Genomic DNA, 16,187 nt, shown 5'->3' with positions numbered 1-16,187 from the left:
CCACTAGATGTCGCTGAAAACAACAAATCCTACACACTGTGCCTTTAAGCGTTTTTTGTTAAAGAATTGACTCTAGAGTGCATATTTTGTGTCCATGAAAAAACTATTACAGAAAATATTACAATATTAAAGAACTGTTCTTGTTAATTTGATGAAAACATTTTAAATATCCAGTGCACTCACATCAGAATAACTTTTAGATTTGTTGTTAGAATAATCGATTAATCGAAAAAATAATTGTTAGATTAATCGATTAGAAAATAATCGTTTGGTACAGCACTAGTGGATAATGACACTGACAGATTTTCATCTGCAGAGCAAATTATCATAGAGTATCATAGAGCAACGTTTTCTTCCTAATCAGGTCACATTCGGTGGACACAAGGCTCAATAGATGTCTCCTCATTCTGTTAATTATAAAACGCTGTTATCTGAAACTATATAATGTGTTTCATCTCTCTTGTGCCACTTCATCACAGTAAAAGATGAGGGTGATTATTGGGTGCTTCCTGTGTTTTATTAAAGGTGGTCGGTATCACACTTTTTATCTAAACTCCGCACAGCGTGTGCTCTTATTTAAATGACTACATCTTCCCACACAGCTTTGACAGAAGTATTGAGTTGAATTGGTTTCACTGCGATTTGTAATAAGCTACGTAACGATTTTGCCCAAAGTGTGAGATCTGTCTGCTATGATTTCCATAAGTGGTGTCCCTATCCACAGTTTTTATTGCTTACACTGTCTATTTTCAATATGAATGATATCATTCAAGGTTGACTGCATTCAGTGTCACTGATGCAAAAAAGAAAAAATCTTAGGATACAGTACACACGTCTACACTCTGCACAGATCTTTGGGCTAAAAAAAAGCTAAACCATTGGAACACTGACTTTGTCGTGTGGTTTTGTTTTGCTTGATGATCAAAAACAATTCTTTTCATTTTAGTTTTTTTTACAGCACCAGTTTGCAACAGTTTATTTTATGGCACTGTACAGAATGAACGTAGACAAGTTGAGCGAGTCATATTCATTCATTAAGGTCTGGACTTACCAATTACAGTTTGGTGGTCTTCATTCTCCTCTGGTTCTGGGTCAGACTCTGGCTCCAACATGTAAGGCTGGATGGACGAGTCTTCCCTTGTTCAGATCTTTCAATTTAATTGTAAATTAAAAGTTTCTGTGCTGCTATATTGTCGTATCTCTGATATCAAACTAGACAACTGACCTAATATAAGTGCCCGATATGCTTCTTCTGAACCACCGAAATCAGCTCTAATTAGCTGCGTTTCCATTGACCATGAAAATGCGCAAATTAGAATTTCGAAAATAAGTTTGCTCAATGGAAACACGTCAATTTCGGAAAAAAATATCCTTTTTTCGACAAAAGGCTTTTGCTCTATGATGAGGTGGTTTTTCGGCCGTATCGATTTTGGTGTCTTTCGCAAAACTTCAATGGAAACACTTTTTTCGCATCATGGGAGTCACGTGATCAAGAACCGGCTGATTCTACTGGCAAAAAAGACGATGACGAAGAAGACAACAGGAAGTAGTAGTAAAATCATCAACTACAATTTCCCAAAAACGCTGCATGCGTAGCCGCTCCCAAGTATAAGGGGCTTGTCTCTGGAAAGCCTCGACAAAAGACGCCGACGTCTCCTCTGATGATGAGCGCTAGTGTCGTGGTAGCAACATGCTATGTGTTTACATCCATGGCCGCCATGTTTGTAATGACTTATCATGAGAACAAACGTATTCACGCGTGACTTTAATAGCATTTCTTACTTAATGGAAACACTGCAATTATGAAACTGTTTTTCGACATTAACAGAATTTCGACAAAGTTTTGCCTACATTTGCAATGAAAACACAGCTAATGTCGCAGTTGCTTGACATCGATTCTGTAATTTAGCCCTCCTTGTCACAACCCACCAGGAGAACTTCACCCTCCTCGGCAAAATAATTTCTTGTGAGACTGGTCAGATGTTCGTGGGTGTGTTTGCGTTGAAAGTACTCGGATGCTGCATTTTGCTTTGAGTGCTCACTTCCAGTATCTGGCTGTTGTTCCCAGAAGCAGACATTTATAAAGAAAGTCAAACAATCAAAAACTAATGAATGGAAATAAAACAGACATTGCACATGGAGGAGTCTATGGCAAAAACTGGAGCTGCTACTGCTAACCATGCAGTGACGAATACTACATTTAAATGTGGAAAGGAAAGATTTAAAAGCATGTCTACTTTAAGGACACATCTCATGCAGTCAGTTAGCACTCAGAAAATAAGTTGGCGATCACTCTCAAATACTAAGACGCCAAATTTTGTCCCATTTATTAAATCTGAATTTCCGATTTATATAAAAATATTTAAATGCTTTATGACGTAGAAGTTTTGGCAGCTTCCCCATGACGATCCATCCACATCAAGACGGCACTCTGTTATATCAAAAACCACTGTAGGTTCAAGTAGAGTCGAATTAGGACGAAGCATATCGTAATGAGACTGGACGATTGATAAACAGCTTTAGTGAAGTCCCATTCATGCTTTAGCTAGATGGGTTTCTTCCACCTCTTATTTTCCATAATAAAACACAGCTCAGCACTTTGTTGAGATGCATAAAGAAGAGCCACCTGAGTGTCAGCCCAGATACATCCCAACCAGCAGAGACAACATTTCTGCTCCCATATCGTTAAAAAAAATCATTGTTTTACTAATCATGTTTCCATCCAGTTATAGAGTGAATTTTTATCAAACTTTTCAAAATTTGCAAAAAAATTAAATAGATAAAAATTCGAATCTAGACTGTTTCCATCTAGTTTCCCTCGACTATTTGATGCAAATAAACGAGGCTACATAGCGTGTGATTATGTCAGACGTCGGCGAAAAGCTTTGCGGTAGTAAACAGGAAGTGAAACTTGCTAACTAGCAGAGGCTAATCATCTCGGGACAATGGAGCGATTTTTTGTGAATGACTTGCTATTGGAAAAGTTGTAATTATTCTATCTATTCAGCTAGTGCAGGCTATGTTTAACGCTGCCAGGAGACGTAGGGAAATAAATGCAATGTTTTCACGCATTTATAACATCCGGGACGAGGCAGGAAAGCGGAAACAGCTGAACGTCACATGAGGTAAATATGCGGTACGTCAGAATTTATTCGGCAAACGTGTTTCCATCTCCCATTTTGCGCATTAACTACTTTGCGAATCACCCAAAAACCACCTCAAGCGAGCGTAAAAACTTTTTAGCGAATTGAGGATTTTTTTAAAATTTTGCTGTTTCCATCCGACTTTTTTTCGCATTTTTAATGCGACACTTCTAAATGTGCATCAAAAAGCCTTGATGGAAACACGGTTACTGTCCTCAGCTGCGATACATTGGACAGTTTGGCACCACCGGCTCATGAAGCAAGCATTATAGTTTCATGACATTACTTATGTCCAACACATCAGCTTTACTGCCGAGGTAAACGTGAACTACTGTTAACCTGTTCCTCTGCTGTCGGGCGAAGCCCAGTAGCAACATTTTCCTGTTTAGAAAGCTCACAGAGTCACGACAACATGTCAGTCATACCCATCCCAACTGGTGCCACTCATGTAAAGATGCTTGGCATTATTCGAGTATGCTGCGGTTATGACACACTGACACACACACACACACACACACACCTGCCAGTCTTCATCCAATCACAGATTTTGGTCTCGGTTGCATGGCAGGGCTTTGTTGGGAAGTTGACAGCAAAGGTTGCTTCCTAAACCCGGCACGCATCCATCAACAGCTTTTCTGCCGCTTTGGGATGAAGGGAACTGATGATCAGGGGAATTTTTTATTTCCTTCTGCTCTGTTGGTTCACTGGATCACCTTGACAATGTTGCGTTCTGTCACAGAGCTTACTGGGTTGTGGGGGGTTGTGTTTGGAAAAGAGGACAGTGCTTAGGGAGAACTTCACTGGCTTTGGTGGGATTTTGCAAACTAAAATCAAGCGTTGTGTTTGAACTAAGGTAGAGGGATATTGTGTTGAAAGTGAGTTGTGGTAGAGAGAGTGGGAAATGATTCTTTAGTGTGATCACTTCTGTATTCATATGTGTTGTGCCGACTGACTTTTGAGCGACGTCATTGCACATGAGTGTGTAATGTGTAATGTGCAAACAGGCAAGACGCTGCAAGTGGAACATCCGTGTCCCGTCTCGACAGTGCAGCTTAGGGACCGCACATCACCGTGTAAATGTAAATTGCAGTGTCATGCTGATCAATCCTGCAGGCTGCTGAGAGAGGGTTCTGTCGAGACCAGTCAGCAGCATCTCAGCTGCTCTGGATGCCGCTGTTTTCCTCTTCGGGAGACTTGTTCCCTCCAGCAAGCTAGCTTTGCTTATTCCACGTTGCTTTTATTTGCTCCTATTTGACCAACAAATTCAATACGTATTTGTAAATCGACATATTTTCAGAGCTTGTTTGCATTTGAAAATGAACTAACATTAGTTAAACTTACTCCTTTCTGTTCTGTTTTTTACAGGATGCAGCTTGAATAGAAGAAAACCTGCGGGGCTGGAGGGACACCGTGGACGGCTGGTCTTTACGAAGCCGGGTGGAGGGACAAGGCATCAATCAAAATACTGTCTTTGGAGTGTGCTAGCAATGCTTTAGCACACAGGAAAGGCTGGCTGATCACTAGAGAACCCCTCCTTGCTTTTTTTTATAAAGTCACCTGAGCGATAAACGCTGACCTTTACGATCCTTGCGAAGATGCCAGCGCCGAGGTCAGTGCTGTGGCATTTTTGGTGACGGGGGACAAAGCGTGCGGGCGCGTTCAGGCAAGGCCGCAGGATTGGTGGGTGGACAGACACGCCACAAGGCAGTTTTGGTGGGTGTGGTTGAAGCATGCGGCCCTGGGCAGGTTCATGGCGTTGGATTACCCTGGTGCTGTTGGCCTGGGGCACACTCCTCTTCTACATCGGCGGCCACTTGGTGAGGGACAGCGAGCACCCAGAGCGGTCCAGCAGGGAGCTCTCCAAGATCCTGGCCAAGTTGGAGCGACTGAAGCAGCAAAATGAAGATCTGCGGCGCATGGCCGAGTCTCTCAGGTAACGAGCTGGCCGTTTCACAAAACACGCTGCTTGTGTGCCTTCGCCTCTTTGCAAATTATATCTATAATTTATTAGCTTAAGCTAAGCTAAGTTGTAGATATACTTCGAAAAGTTCTATGTAGATATAAGGACTCAACCAGAAGTTTATTTATTTATAGGACTGTCTCTGTTATGATTATTTTTTCGTTCCAGAGTTTTCTACAGACCACACAGAAAGATGCAAAACAAATTTATAAAATTTTGATGTTGTGACTTAAAGTGCCTGTGACATCATATTTTTGTAATACATATGGATGCATTTTCGGAAAGATAATATTGCTAACATGATTATAAAAACAAATTATGCTGCTGAGATGAACGATTGTTGAGATATTCACATTTGAAGAAGCAGGAAGTGATGTCAGAGGGAAATGTTTGAATATGAGCAGAGCGTACAGTGGCAGACAACACAGACCACAGAGAAGAATCTGATGTTTCTTTAGATTATTTTGAGTCTTTATGAGAGAGAATTTAAATAAGATTGTTTCAATAACAAAAACCAGGAAGTTTGTTTTCTTAAAGAGGTCCCCTTTGATGTCACTTCCTGTTTCACTTTGTCTGAGCCAAATTCAAAAGAAAATATGCAGTTCTGTGACAAACTGGGACAATAGCAAGTTTATTAAAAATGAAAACGTTTTCTTTAACTTTTTGTATTTGAATGATATGAATGCTTTAAGTTTTTCAATACGAGTTCATTTTAGATGAATTGTTCAAAATTGCGTAGCTAACTATACTTTTATAGCTATGTCTCTCAAACTGTGGTACAAGTACCTCTATTGGTACTCGGTATTCTTCTGGTTCTCACAAGTATTTTTGAACTCAATTTTTACAGACTAAATAATAACCATCACAAGCTGAACTGTGATGGAAATAAAAAAAGATGAGTGGTTCAAGAAAAATACAATTTTGGTTTCAAACAGAAAATATTCAAAGTGAAGTGGGTGACAGTAAACCAATGTGCTGTTCGCTACTTCAGCAGCAGCAGAGAAATTTCTTTAGGATAACAAAAGCACTGAACCGTCAAGACTTGCAGACATGGTAAAAAATAGTTACTTATAAAGTTTCTATTGTTACGCAATTTGTTGCTTTGTCACCATTTTAGGTGATGTTATATTTCTCACAGGACACTCCAAATTTTAAGCACCTCTAATTCTCCTTCTGGTTTATTTGATTTGATTCTAAAAAAAAGGATTTTGTGGCATTTTTTTTGTTTAAGCATGACATCCAGTAAAACTTGTACCTCTTTGATAAAAAGTAATTAAAAGAATAATATAAATGCTAGGATGCAGCAGTGAGACGTGGTGCTTTCTTTGGATCGTGGTCTTTTATCAAAAGACCGTTTCCCGGTTTGAAAAGCTGATCAGTGGTGTTAGAAATGCTAAGTGTGACAGATAGATGACGTGTCACACACCTCACCAGACTCCCGTTATTTCTGAAGACAATAGCACATTGTGCAAGTCCATTAACCACACAGCATCTTTCACACGCGCAAGCTCTTCGTAACAGTAAGACAGATGGTTCCTCTCTTATGTCCACATGCTGACAGTGTTTTTCTTCACACTCAAACTCTAGATCTGTGTGTGTGTGTGTGTGTGTGTGTGTGTGTGTGTGTGTGTGTTCGTCTGCAGAGGATATGCTAGTGTGTGTTTTTTAATGTGCTTCTGTGTCATATTAAAGGAGCGCTTTGGCATTGGTACCCTTCTGTGATATTCTGATTGGCTTTGATGTGGGGTGCTCATCAACGCACACAAACATACAAAAACACACATGCGTCTCTTCAGACAGCTGGTCCCTGATTCAATCCCTTGCTTTTGTAATTATTCAGAATTGGCTCGAAAACAAAGGTAGAATTCACGGGATAAAAGGGAGGAAAAAAACAAGTGCAGCTTTCAGTCGATGTTCTGTCGAGGTCCAGATGGGTCCTTGACACACTGCATGCTTGTTGCTTGTTATTGAGTCCGGTTGTTGATCTGGGACCGAGGCCTGCACAGTTTACCGTGGCAGCGCCTTCTCAAGTCCCTTTATGCTTCAGCTAAAGATCCAGTACAGGAAGCTAAAAGGAGGTGACCGTGTTGCTGAGGTTAAGCTTTATGAGCTAACAACAGCAGCAGGGACTATTTTTCCTACGCTTGTGTGTAAAATGTTCAGATATAGACCCAGAGAAGAGCTTGATAGCACCTCATCTCTTATCTTTACAATAAAACCCCGGGATCTGCAACCTGCAGCTCTGGAGCCACATGTGGCTCTTCTGCCCTTTTTTTATTTTTTTATTTGTTGTTGTTGTTGTTGTTATTGTTGTTGCTCCTCTTAACATTGACCAAAACTGACACGAACCTGAGCAACGTGAGTGCACTGTTTCCCTTATTGGCTTTAACCTACAGAACATGAAAAAATCTACAATTAAACTTTCATTAGTTGGAACATACAGTATATGTATCTTACTTAAATAACTTAAATAACTAATATATTTAGTTTAGTTTATTAATTTTATTCTTTTCATTTAAAAACAAAAACAAAAAAATAACATTTTTTTAAACACAACAAAAAATATCCAAATCCAAACTGAAATGAAAGGAGGCAGAGAGAAGAAAAAAATCTTTTTTATGTAACATATGTAGTAATAAATCAATTTTATATCGCTGCAATGTTAATTGTGGTGAAGCCAGTTAAATGTAATAATGGCCTGCCGTACAAGGAGCTTCCTCATGATGCTGAAATGGTCTGCTGCGCTCCCAGAGCAGAAGCTGTTAAAACTAGCAAGATGGACTGAAGAGCAGGTGAACGTCCACATCTTCTTTTCACTATGCAGTTGACAAAAAATATATATATATATATACTGTATATTCTGACTGGTTGAAATAAAACAAACTACTTTTGTTTATTTGCTCAGTGTGATGCAGGATGTAGTTTCTGCCTCACTCCCTACAGCAGGAGGGAGCTGGAGAGGAAGAGAGAAATTATGAGGAATTATCCTTCGTGGCACCGTATTTCTGTTATATACATGAAAATACTGAAACTCATTGTGGTAGTACCTAAACCTCCTGAATGTATATCAAAAATAAATTTGGCTTTGAGAAGCTGGTGGCAAGCTGTCTGTCATCCCATTCTTAGCCCATTGCTTCTCTCCACTGAACCCTTCTTCTCCATTTATCCTTTTACTCTTCCTCCACCATCGGTGCCATGTCAGCTTCCGGTTAAATTGTCTCAGGATGACTGACTGTAACAAGTCGCTAGCTCGCTGATCGACCATTTCAGCACACATCTAACCTAATTCACCAGCGTACGAGTTGTGCTGATTTGGATTGAGAACATGAATTTCTGCAAGAGCAAAATTAGTTCTTTGGAATCGCTTTGCTGACATCAAATGTATCAAGAAGAATTCATTCAAAGTACCCAACTGTCGCGTTAGTGCATTTATTTTTTTATAAATGGCCTCTGAGAGATTTAAACCCATAAAACAGGCATTAAGTTGTATTACATTGGGTTCTCGCTTCGCCAAAAACTCATTGCATTCAGACTGATTTACAGAGCAAAGTGGAGTTTAACTTGGTTATCGTCATTACACCACAGCAGATAAATGTGTTATGAGTTATCAGGCGGCGTGGTGCGTTCATTATATGATTGACAGGGTCTCGTGTAGATTATCTAATTTGCTTTGTGACAGTAAGTTTGCACAAGATATCGATCTTGTTGAGCAGATGTTTGCAGAATCACTTGCGAGATGGAAATATTTATTTGTTCAGCTACGTCCATAGAGTTCACCCTCACCTTTTTTTATTATTTTGTATTTTATTATTATTATTATTTATTGTTGTTGTTATGGGGGAATATTCCAGGCACGTAGTTCAATTCTATACCACAATCATGTAACTATGTTATGTGCAGTTGTTGTGAAAATGCTGTATGTATTAAAAATAAATTTGGCTTTGTATCATAGCCTTTCTAAGCACCTTGAAATTGGCCTCTGTCTCTTAAAGTAGAGATTCTTAACCTGTGGCCTACAGCGCCACCTTGAGGGCCTCAAAAGAACAACAGTTTTTAACTTTGGGCCACAGAGGGACGTGGGACCGCACTGATTTTGAATAAGGTGCAACGCACTTTCTTACCACTAGCAGCGATAGTGCGCCACTCAGTTGTTTAACAGTTTTTTTAATACGTAGAAAAAGAACCTTAGAAACCTGCCGAGAGTGGAAACTTATTTTAAATGAAAAGCAGAAGCAAAATGAAGGTAACTCATCAAAAAACACCAAAGTTTGTCACTAATATGAAGAGCAGCTTCTGTTTTTACCATGTAATATTTTAAAAGATCAAAACATCAAATACAGCTGCAGATACAACTATATTTTAATTTGCACTTTAAATTAATTTTTGTAGTTTATTTTTAAACATTTTGAATGTATTTTAAAGAAATTTTAAACTTGTCAAAAAACTGTTGTTACTGTTATTGTTTGTCACTAATATGAAGAGCAGCTTCTGGTTGCAAAAGTTTAAAAAGGCTATATTTTCATTTGTACTTTATCAAATTTATTTTTACAGGTTTTTTTATTTGAAACATTTACATTAAACATTTTTAAAATATTTATTTTATGCCCACAATTTTATTTTTTGAATTGTGTATTTTTGTTATTGTTTATATTAAATATATATATATATATATTTTTTTGTGTTGATAAGCCTGAGTGGTCTGTTGACTGACGTTTTTATTTGTTCAAATAATTGTTATGGGCAGGTTACAATATAAAAATGTTTGTCATAATTGTGTCTTGTGATTATTTGACAGGAGTTTTACTTTTAAACTGTAAGTGTATTTAATTTAGTTATGATAGTTTAGTTATAATGCAAATACAGTAAAAATTAAACCAAGATTTAAAATAATTATTATTTTGATCCGAACATTGGTAATGTCTGAATGGGCCTCGTGTCACTTTATGTTCAACAAATTGGGCCCTGTCTTAAAGAACGTCCTACCATTTCTGACACTCCCACCTCAGCATGTCTTCACAACAATGCTTCGGGGGAGGGGTATGCTGTGGAGTGGGAGCTCGACTACAGACCCAACTCCAGGGAGGAGCTTTGTGTAAATAGGCGGAGCTTTGTGCCAGCAAATGTTTTGGCAGCTCCACATGACTACCACAGAAGAGAGAAGGATTGCTCAAACTCTGGGTAGGTTTTTGATGAGGGCGTGACTTTATAACATGATGTATAACTAAAAAAAGGTGATTTTGCACACACACACACCCCCACCCTTTAAATACTTTTATGAATGTCATGTCGAGTTAATCAGCATCAGTCACCGCTTGGATTCAAATTAGAATCACCTGGTTCGCCTACAGACGCTGTCCGGTTCTTGAGTGACAGGCGGCGTGCCAGTCCACCAATCACCCGGCAGCATTAATGCGAGGTGAGCATAAGGTCGAGTTGCCCGACGTGCCTGGCTCCGCCCTCTCTGCAGCTGTCAGTTGCCTCGGGCATGAAGCCACCACTCCCTTGGAAACAATGACATGTGCCAACCTAACGGTGTGACACCAGAGGAAGGGTGGGGTATAAGTGACAGCCAGGCTGAGCGATGAGGACCTGATCGATGCCCCTCTCCCCGCCCCCCACCCCACAGCATGCCAACAGGGGGACGCAAAGAGGAAGGGAGGGACAACACGGAGGAGGAGACGAGAACGGGAGCATGATAGATGACACGAAGACCGCGCTAAGTAAAGAGCAGCAAGCAGGAAATGAAAAATGAGGAGCGAGGGGATGAGAAGAGTTGCAGAGACCACAGTCATTGCCCTAATCGGTTTTATTTGTTATTTCAGCTTACCTCAGGGCCAACAGATTTGTTTGCTGTTCTGCAGTAATGTCAGAAACTAGGCGTTAAAAGAGATTTATGCATTGCATCCATTTGTTTCAGTTGATGCAGTGCTGTAAACCCACATAATGTGTTCTGCGAGTAAAACAAATACTAAGAATTTTATTTATTTTGCGCACCCAGAAGCATGTGACTGAGACATGTGGGACGAATAGACACGAGCAGCATTGACAAATTGTTTTACATGCTTCACTGGAATTGTCTTTTAATGGCGCAGGCTATTGACCATTAGACCTCAATTGCTCGCCGCCTTATGTGGCCCTGGGGTTTTCCTCCGTTTGCTTTGAGCCACAGCAGCTTGTAAGGTCCTCACATTTTCAAAGAGTTTGCCTAATTTCAACTCAAATGAGAATTTAAATATTAACTGTAAAAGAAATGATTTCATCTGATGAGGAAGTGATCATTTAAGCTGTGTCACACCCCTGCCCAAAAAAAAAAAAAGGGAGATAATGGTGCCAATTCCAGCTGTCGCTCAGGCCCGACACGTGAGGTCTGCAGCCACACACACGGGCCCGATTGTTGGAGCTGTCTGCTGCCGAGACGTCTCTCTAAAGTAGGGCTCAGGGCAAAGCTGGCTCGCTGTAAATGAACTGAACCGTTGGAACATGGAGGCTGGAATGAACCATCCAGAATCGGTTTTCTAGGAATTAAACTGTTTGGGTTCATGAATGCAACACACGGCAAAGGAAGGGACAAAATTGGATTTAACACAACAGACACGGTCTCACAGACACACTTATGGCGTAATAAAATAGTGTGTAGGCATCTTTTATCTAAGCAAATATTCTGCGGTCTCTAGAACAGGTTTCGAGCCGTGGTAGCAAATTTTCATAGTTCTTAGGGCCGGGCGATATGACCTCAAATTCATATCACGGTATAAACTGAACCCCTTCATGGTAACGGTATATATCGTGGTAGAAGATTATCATAAAAAGTAAAGATAATGTCGTTTTTAGAGCATTTTTTTGCAGAGAACTGTAATCTTAATTAAACCCAGCGTTTTTGCTTTGATATCTGCCTGTCAAACAATGAGCGCTCATCTTCATCACCTTCATCATCAGAGCAGAAGCCGACTTTATATTAGCAAGATGGATTTATGCCTGAACGAATGTCCACGTCTTTTTTTTAATCATCTGTGAGTAACAATACTTTAAAAAACAAGTTTTTTCTACGACAATTGGGTGTGAAAAACTACATTTGTTAAAGCTTCGCTCTGCGCGACGCGCAGCGAGAGGAGAGGAGAGGAAGAGATTATGATCCCGCGACACAACGTAACTTTTCCTGCAGCGGGAGGGGGATATTTTGAGGATTTATCCTCTCGATACGTGTTTTAAAACACTAGAATTTCTTCATTATATTTTGAACTCCTGCTCAGGTGTCTCTGCACTCGCAGCCCTGTTGACACAGGTGCGATGACGTAATGACGATATGACGGTAGAGTGTAAATTTCTTCCGAAGGCCAACTTCATACCCTTTCTACCGTCTACCGCATATACCGCGCAGCCCTAATAGTGCTATCTTATTTTTACACCTTTTTGTTTCCCTTCCGCTGCCTTCCTGATCTTTATTAGCTTAACTTTTTGGAGTCGTGTAGTTTGACTGGAACGCACCAGCTCAGACTTGCGACGCCCAACAGTGAAATCATGCAGGGATACACATGTTTTAGTGCAGGCAACCTGCATCTCAATGTGAAGGCAAATTGTATCCATGCATCCCTCTTTCATCTGAGCCTCAGAGAGCACTTTACGTCTCCATCCATATGTATGGTGTTCCAAGTTTTCTTTTGAAGTCAGTCAGACAACTTTAAAGCTTTTTTCTCTGGAAATACAATATGCACGCACGGCATTGTCGCCCGGACCCCCTGATGTTCAAACGGCTTTGCCCGGCTCTGATCGTCCAGCAAACTCCGTGGTTAACAGGTGCAGGAGCAGGAACTGCTGGTGCAACAGCTGGGATGACTTTTCCAGGGAACCAGACTGCATGCTAAACCTCACTTTTGTGCTTAGAGCCAGTGGGGGGGCTCACAGTGCTTTTAAAGTTTGTTTCTCCAAACATGTGCATCCTGCCTCCCTCAACTCCTGGGTTTTCTCTCGTTTTGTCTTTCCTGTATTGTTTTATTCAGATGCTGGTGAATCCAGCTGCCTTGTCTAATCTCTGCTTCAGGTCCTCCAGAGACACCATCAGGAATTATTTGTGGGCTTTTTGTAGCACTGGATGCCTTTTTCTTTGCCTTGTGTTTGTTGGTTTTGGCACATCCTGTCTTTTGGATGTATTTTAAATCAGCATATCTTGTTCTGGATGTGTTTTGTCTGACACAGACTGCAACAATGCACTACCAAACTGTATTCCAGGTAACTTCCATTCTGTCTTCTCAGGGGTTCCCAAACGTTTCCATGCCACGGCCCCCCCAAAGAGCATTAGCTTCTGGCCAAGAACCCCCCTTGCAAACCCACATTCAATATTACAAAATAAAGAAACATCAACTTTTACCATGTTTTTTCTCACTTTTATTCACTATTCAATAATTTCTCCCCAAATGAACCAGACTTTTTAGGGAAACGAATGATTAAAGTGGACTAAACAGCAGGGCTGGTAAAATGATTTAATCTATCTTGGATCAATTTCATTTAAATTTGAGAAAATCGATTTACAGGGATGAGATCGATTCTTCCCCTTGGCGTCTTGTGCGCACGCCTGAAACACGTTTCTATATTTTGTCACTCCTGGCTTGCCGTATGTTTATATCCGGTTGACGTTCAGTGCTAACGTTAGCTTTTGATAACAAGTTGTCCGGAGCAAAACAAAAGGAACTAAAGAATCACTCACATTATCAGCTGATTCTCAGCTAAACGTAAAGATAACAGAGACCACGGTGACTTTTGTTTGCTAAGATTTACGCTCCTACGCGGTAGTGAAAACGAAGCAAGCTTCAACGAGCGACGTATGTAAACTGTTCTCCACAGCATGTAGAAATGTGTTAAAGACCACATTCTAGCGAAATTGTTTAGTTTTGTTACCAATATTATTATTAAACTTTAAGAAACGTCTTAATGAAATTCACAGTGATGAAATGTTGTAGTTCTATCTTTTGTTTTAACAAGGTATAAATAATAAGTTTTAATAAGTTATATTGAACATAACAGAAGCTAACAGAAACATTACAAATATACAGTTTTCATACACTCAAAAGGAGTGAGCACCACCTCTTCTCCTGCAACCTTATTTCCATCACTTCTTATTTATCAAGAAAATTATTAATTTCTTTAAAATGAATTCCTCCAACAACACCTGCAGTTCCTTTTTAATTTAAAACCTTTGAAACTTGTGACAGTTTTCCTTCAAGATTAAACTGTTGAATTTAAAAGTTTGTCCTCACGGTGAAGAGGAAAAATAGTTATATTGTATTTTGCAACACAGATTAACTATTTTCATTATTTAAGAGCAGATTGAATTGAATTGAATCGAATCGAATCGAAATCGAATCATGATTAATAGATTCAGAACCTTATGAATCGAATCGATTCAGAGAATTGGCCACTATACGCACCCCTACTATACAGGGCTGGTGTGAAAACACCCTTAAGCTCTCTTAAATAGGGGTGTAAGAAAATATCGATACACTAAAATATCGCGATATTTCATTTCCCGATATTCTAAAGCCCTGTATCGATTTTTAATTAAGGTTTAAAATGTCAACCTTCTTACCAACCGTACATTTTTATGTTGTAGTTCAGCCTCTGACCACTAGTTGGCAGCAGTGAGCCAGCCATTTGGCTCCTCTACCTCTTGAGCGCCAGAGAGTAAGAGAGCATTAGCATTGTGAGTAAATATTAGCTTTTCTTTTTTTTTTTCAGTAAGAGGTTTTTATTTAATAGAATTTTTGGACAAAAAATCGCAATACATCACAATATATCGCCTTGCTTACAGTATCGCAATATATCGGGATATATCGTATCGTGACCCCTCTGTTATGATATGTATCGTATCGCCAAATTCTTGCCAATACACAGCCCTACTCTTAAATAGTGTTTCAATTGACTGTTATAAATTATTTTAAAAATAATAAAAAAGAAGAACATGTTTGATTTTATGATATTGATTTACAATTTTTATTAGATTTATTTTTTGCCTATTTTCTAATCTTCCCTCCAGCTTTCCCAGGGCCCCCTGGTGCCCCCTGGTGGCCCCACTTTGAAAAACACTGTTCTACTTAATTAGTCTGAGCTAGATTGGCTTGTTTTTTCTTCCTTGTTCAAGGTGATATGAACTTATTTATTTTACACTTTAACAGCACTTGAGCCCCCTGGGAAAGGATGTGAACAGTTTTGTTTTTTGGTACAGCTCTCTAACCAGCGGGTGAAGGTGTAGCCCATGGGGTAAAGCTAGCCGGATGTGTTTCAACAACAAATAATTGAGATCATACTCAAAAAGGAAATGTCGCCGGGGTTTTATTTCAAAGATATTTGTCAGGAGGGTGTGATCAACACACTGTAAAGAAAAAGAAACCTGAATTTAAGTTGAATGTTCGTCCCAGAAAGGATAAAAATCAGCTCCTACAGTATCACCAGCTTGCATAAAGCACATTAAATAATCCACACTTTGCTCTACAGTTGCCACGGCTTTGAAGAAGATTGCTCAGTTAGAACTCAATGAAGTGGGCTTAGAGACCAGACTCACACATTGCAGGGGCAGTTCTGTGGCAGAAGGGTCTGCTGCAACTTTAAAAGTCTCATCTTTATGCCTAGCAGTGACTGATGTTGTTTCCTCAAGAAGCAAATTGAGTTTGCATGCCTTGATGACTTATTACGGTTAATGCACAAGGGCATTTGCACATATAATGTTTTACATGCTTTTTTTTAACATGCACTGGCCCTTTTTTTTCCTTTTTCATCTTTGACTGATGTTAACTCATTCCTCTAAACATGTCAAAGGGCTCGTTTGTGTGAGGTTTCAGGATGAAGAGACCCAGGGCGCAGGCAGGCTCAAAAATGTAACAAAAATTTATTTATAAATAACCAAAGGAGGGCTGCTGGCAGCAAACTTACAAAAATGGAGAGTCACAGGCACAAGGAGAACAGAGCACGAGGAGACACTCACTGGCTGAGGGAAGCAGCACAATGATCCAATCAACAATGATCCGACATCAGACTTCTTCTTCTTCTTATTGAATTTTAATGGCGGTTGGCAAAAAACTTTAGGTAAGCATTAC

The 16,187-nt window shown here is 39.7% G+C and overlaps 1 protein-coding gene across 1 annotated transcript in view; it reads left to right on the top strand.

Annotated features, from left to right (window-relative positions):
* fut8b (fucosyltransferase 8b (alpha (1,6) fucosyltransferase)) overlaps positions 1 to 16,187 on the top strand; it is a 68,043-nt gene that overhangs the window by 4,508 nt on the left and 47,348 nt on the right. The window contains exon 2 of the mRNA XM_014015487.1: positions 4,509 to 5,076. Coding sequence (XP_013870941.1) covers positions 4,874 to 5,076 — 203 coding nt within the window. The 5' untranslated portion in view covers positions 4,509 to 4,873. The remainder of the gene's footprint in view (positions 1 to 4,508; positions 5,077 to 16,187) is intronic.

Source organism: Austrofundulus limnaeus, unplaced genomic scaffold (assembly GCF_001266775.1).
Source record: "Austrofundulus limnaeus strain Quisiro unplaced genomic scaffold, Austrofundulus_limnaeus-1.0 Scaffold129, whole genome shotgun sequence".
Lineage (NCBI taxonomy): Eukaryota > Metazoa > Chordata > Actinopteri > Cyprinodontiformes > Rivulidae > Austrofundulus > Austrofundulus limnaeus.
Note: the sequence above shows the minus strand (reverse complement) of the source record. Positions and strands in the feature narration are given on the sequence as shown.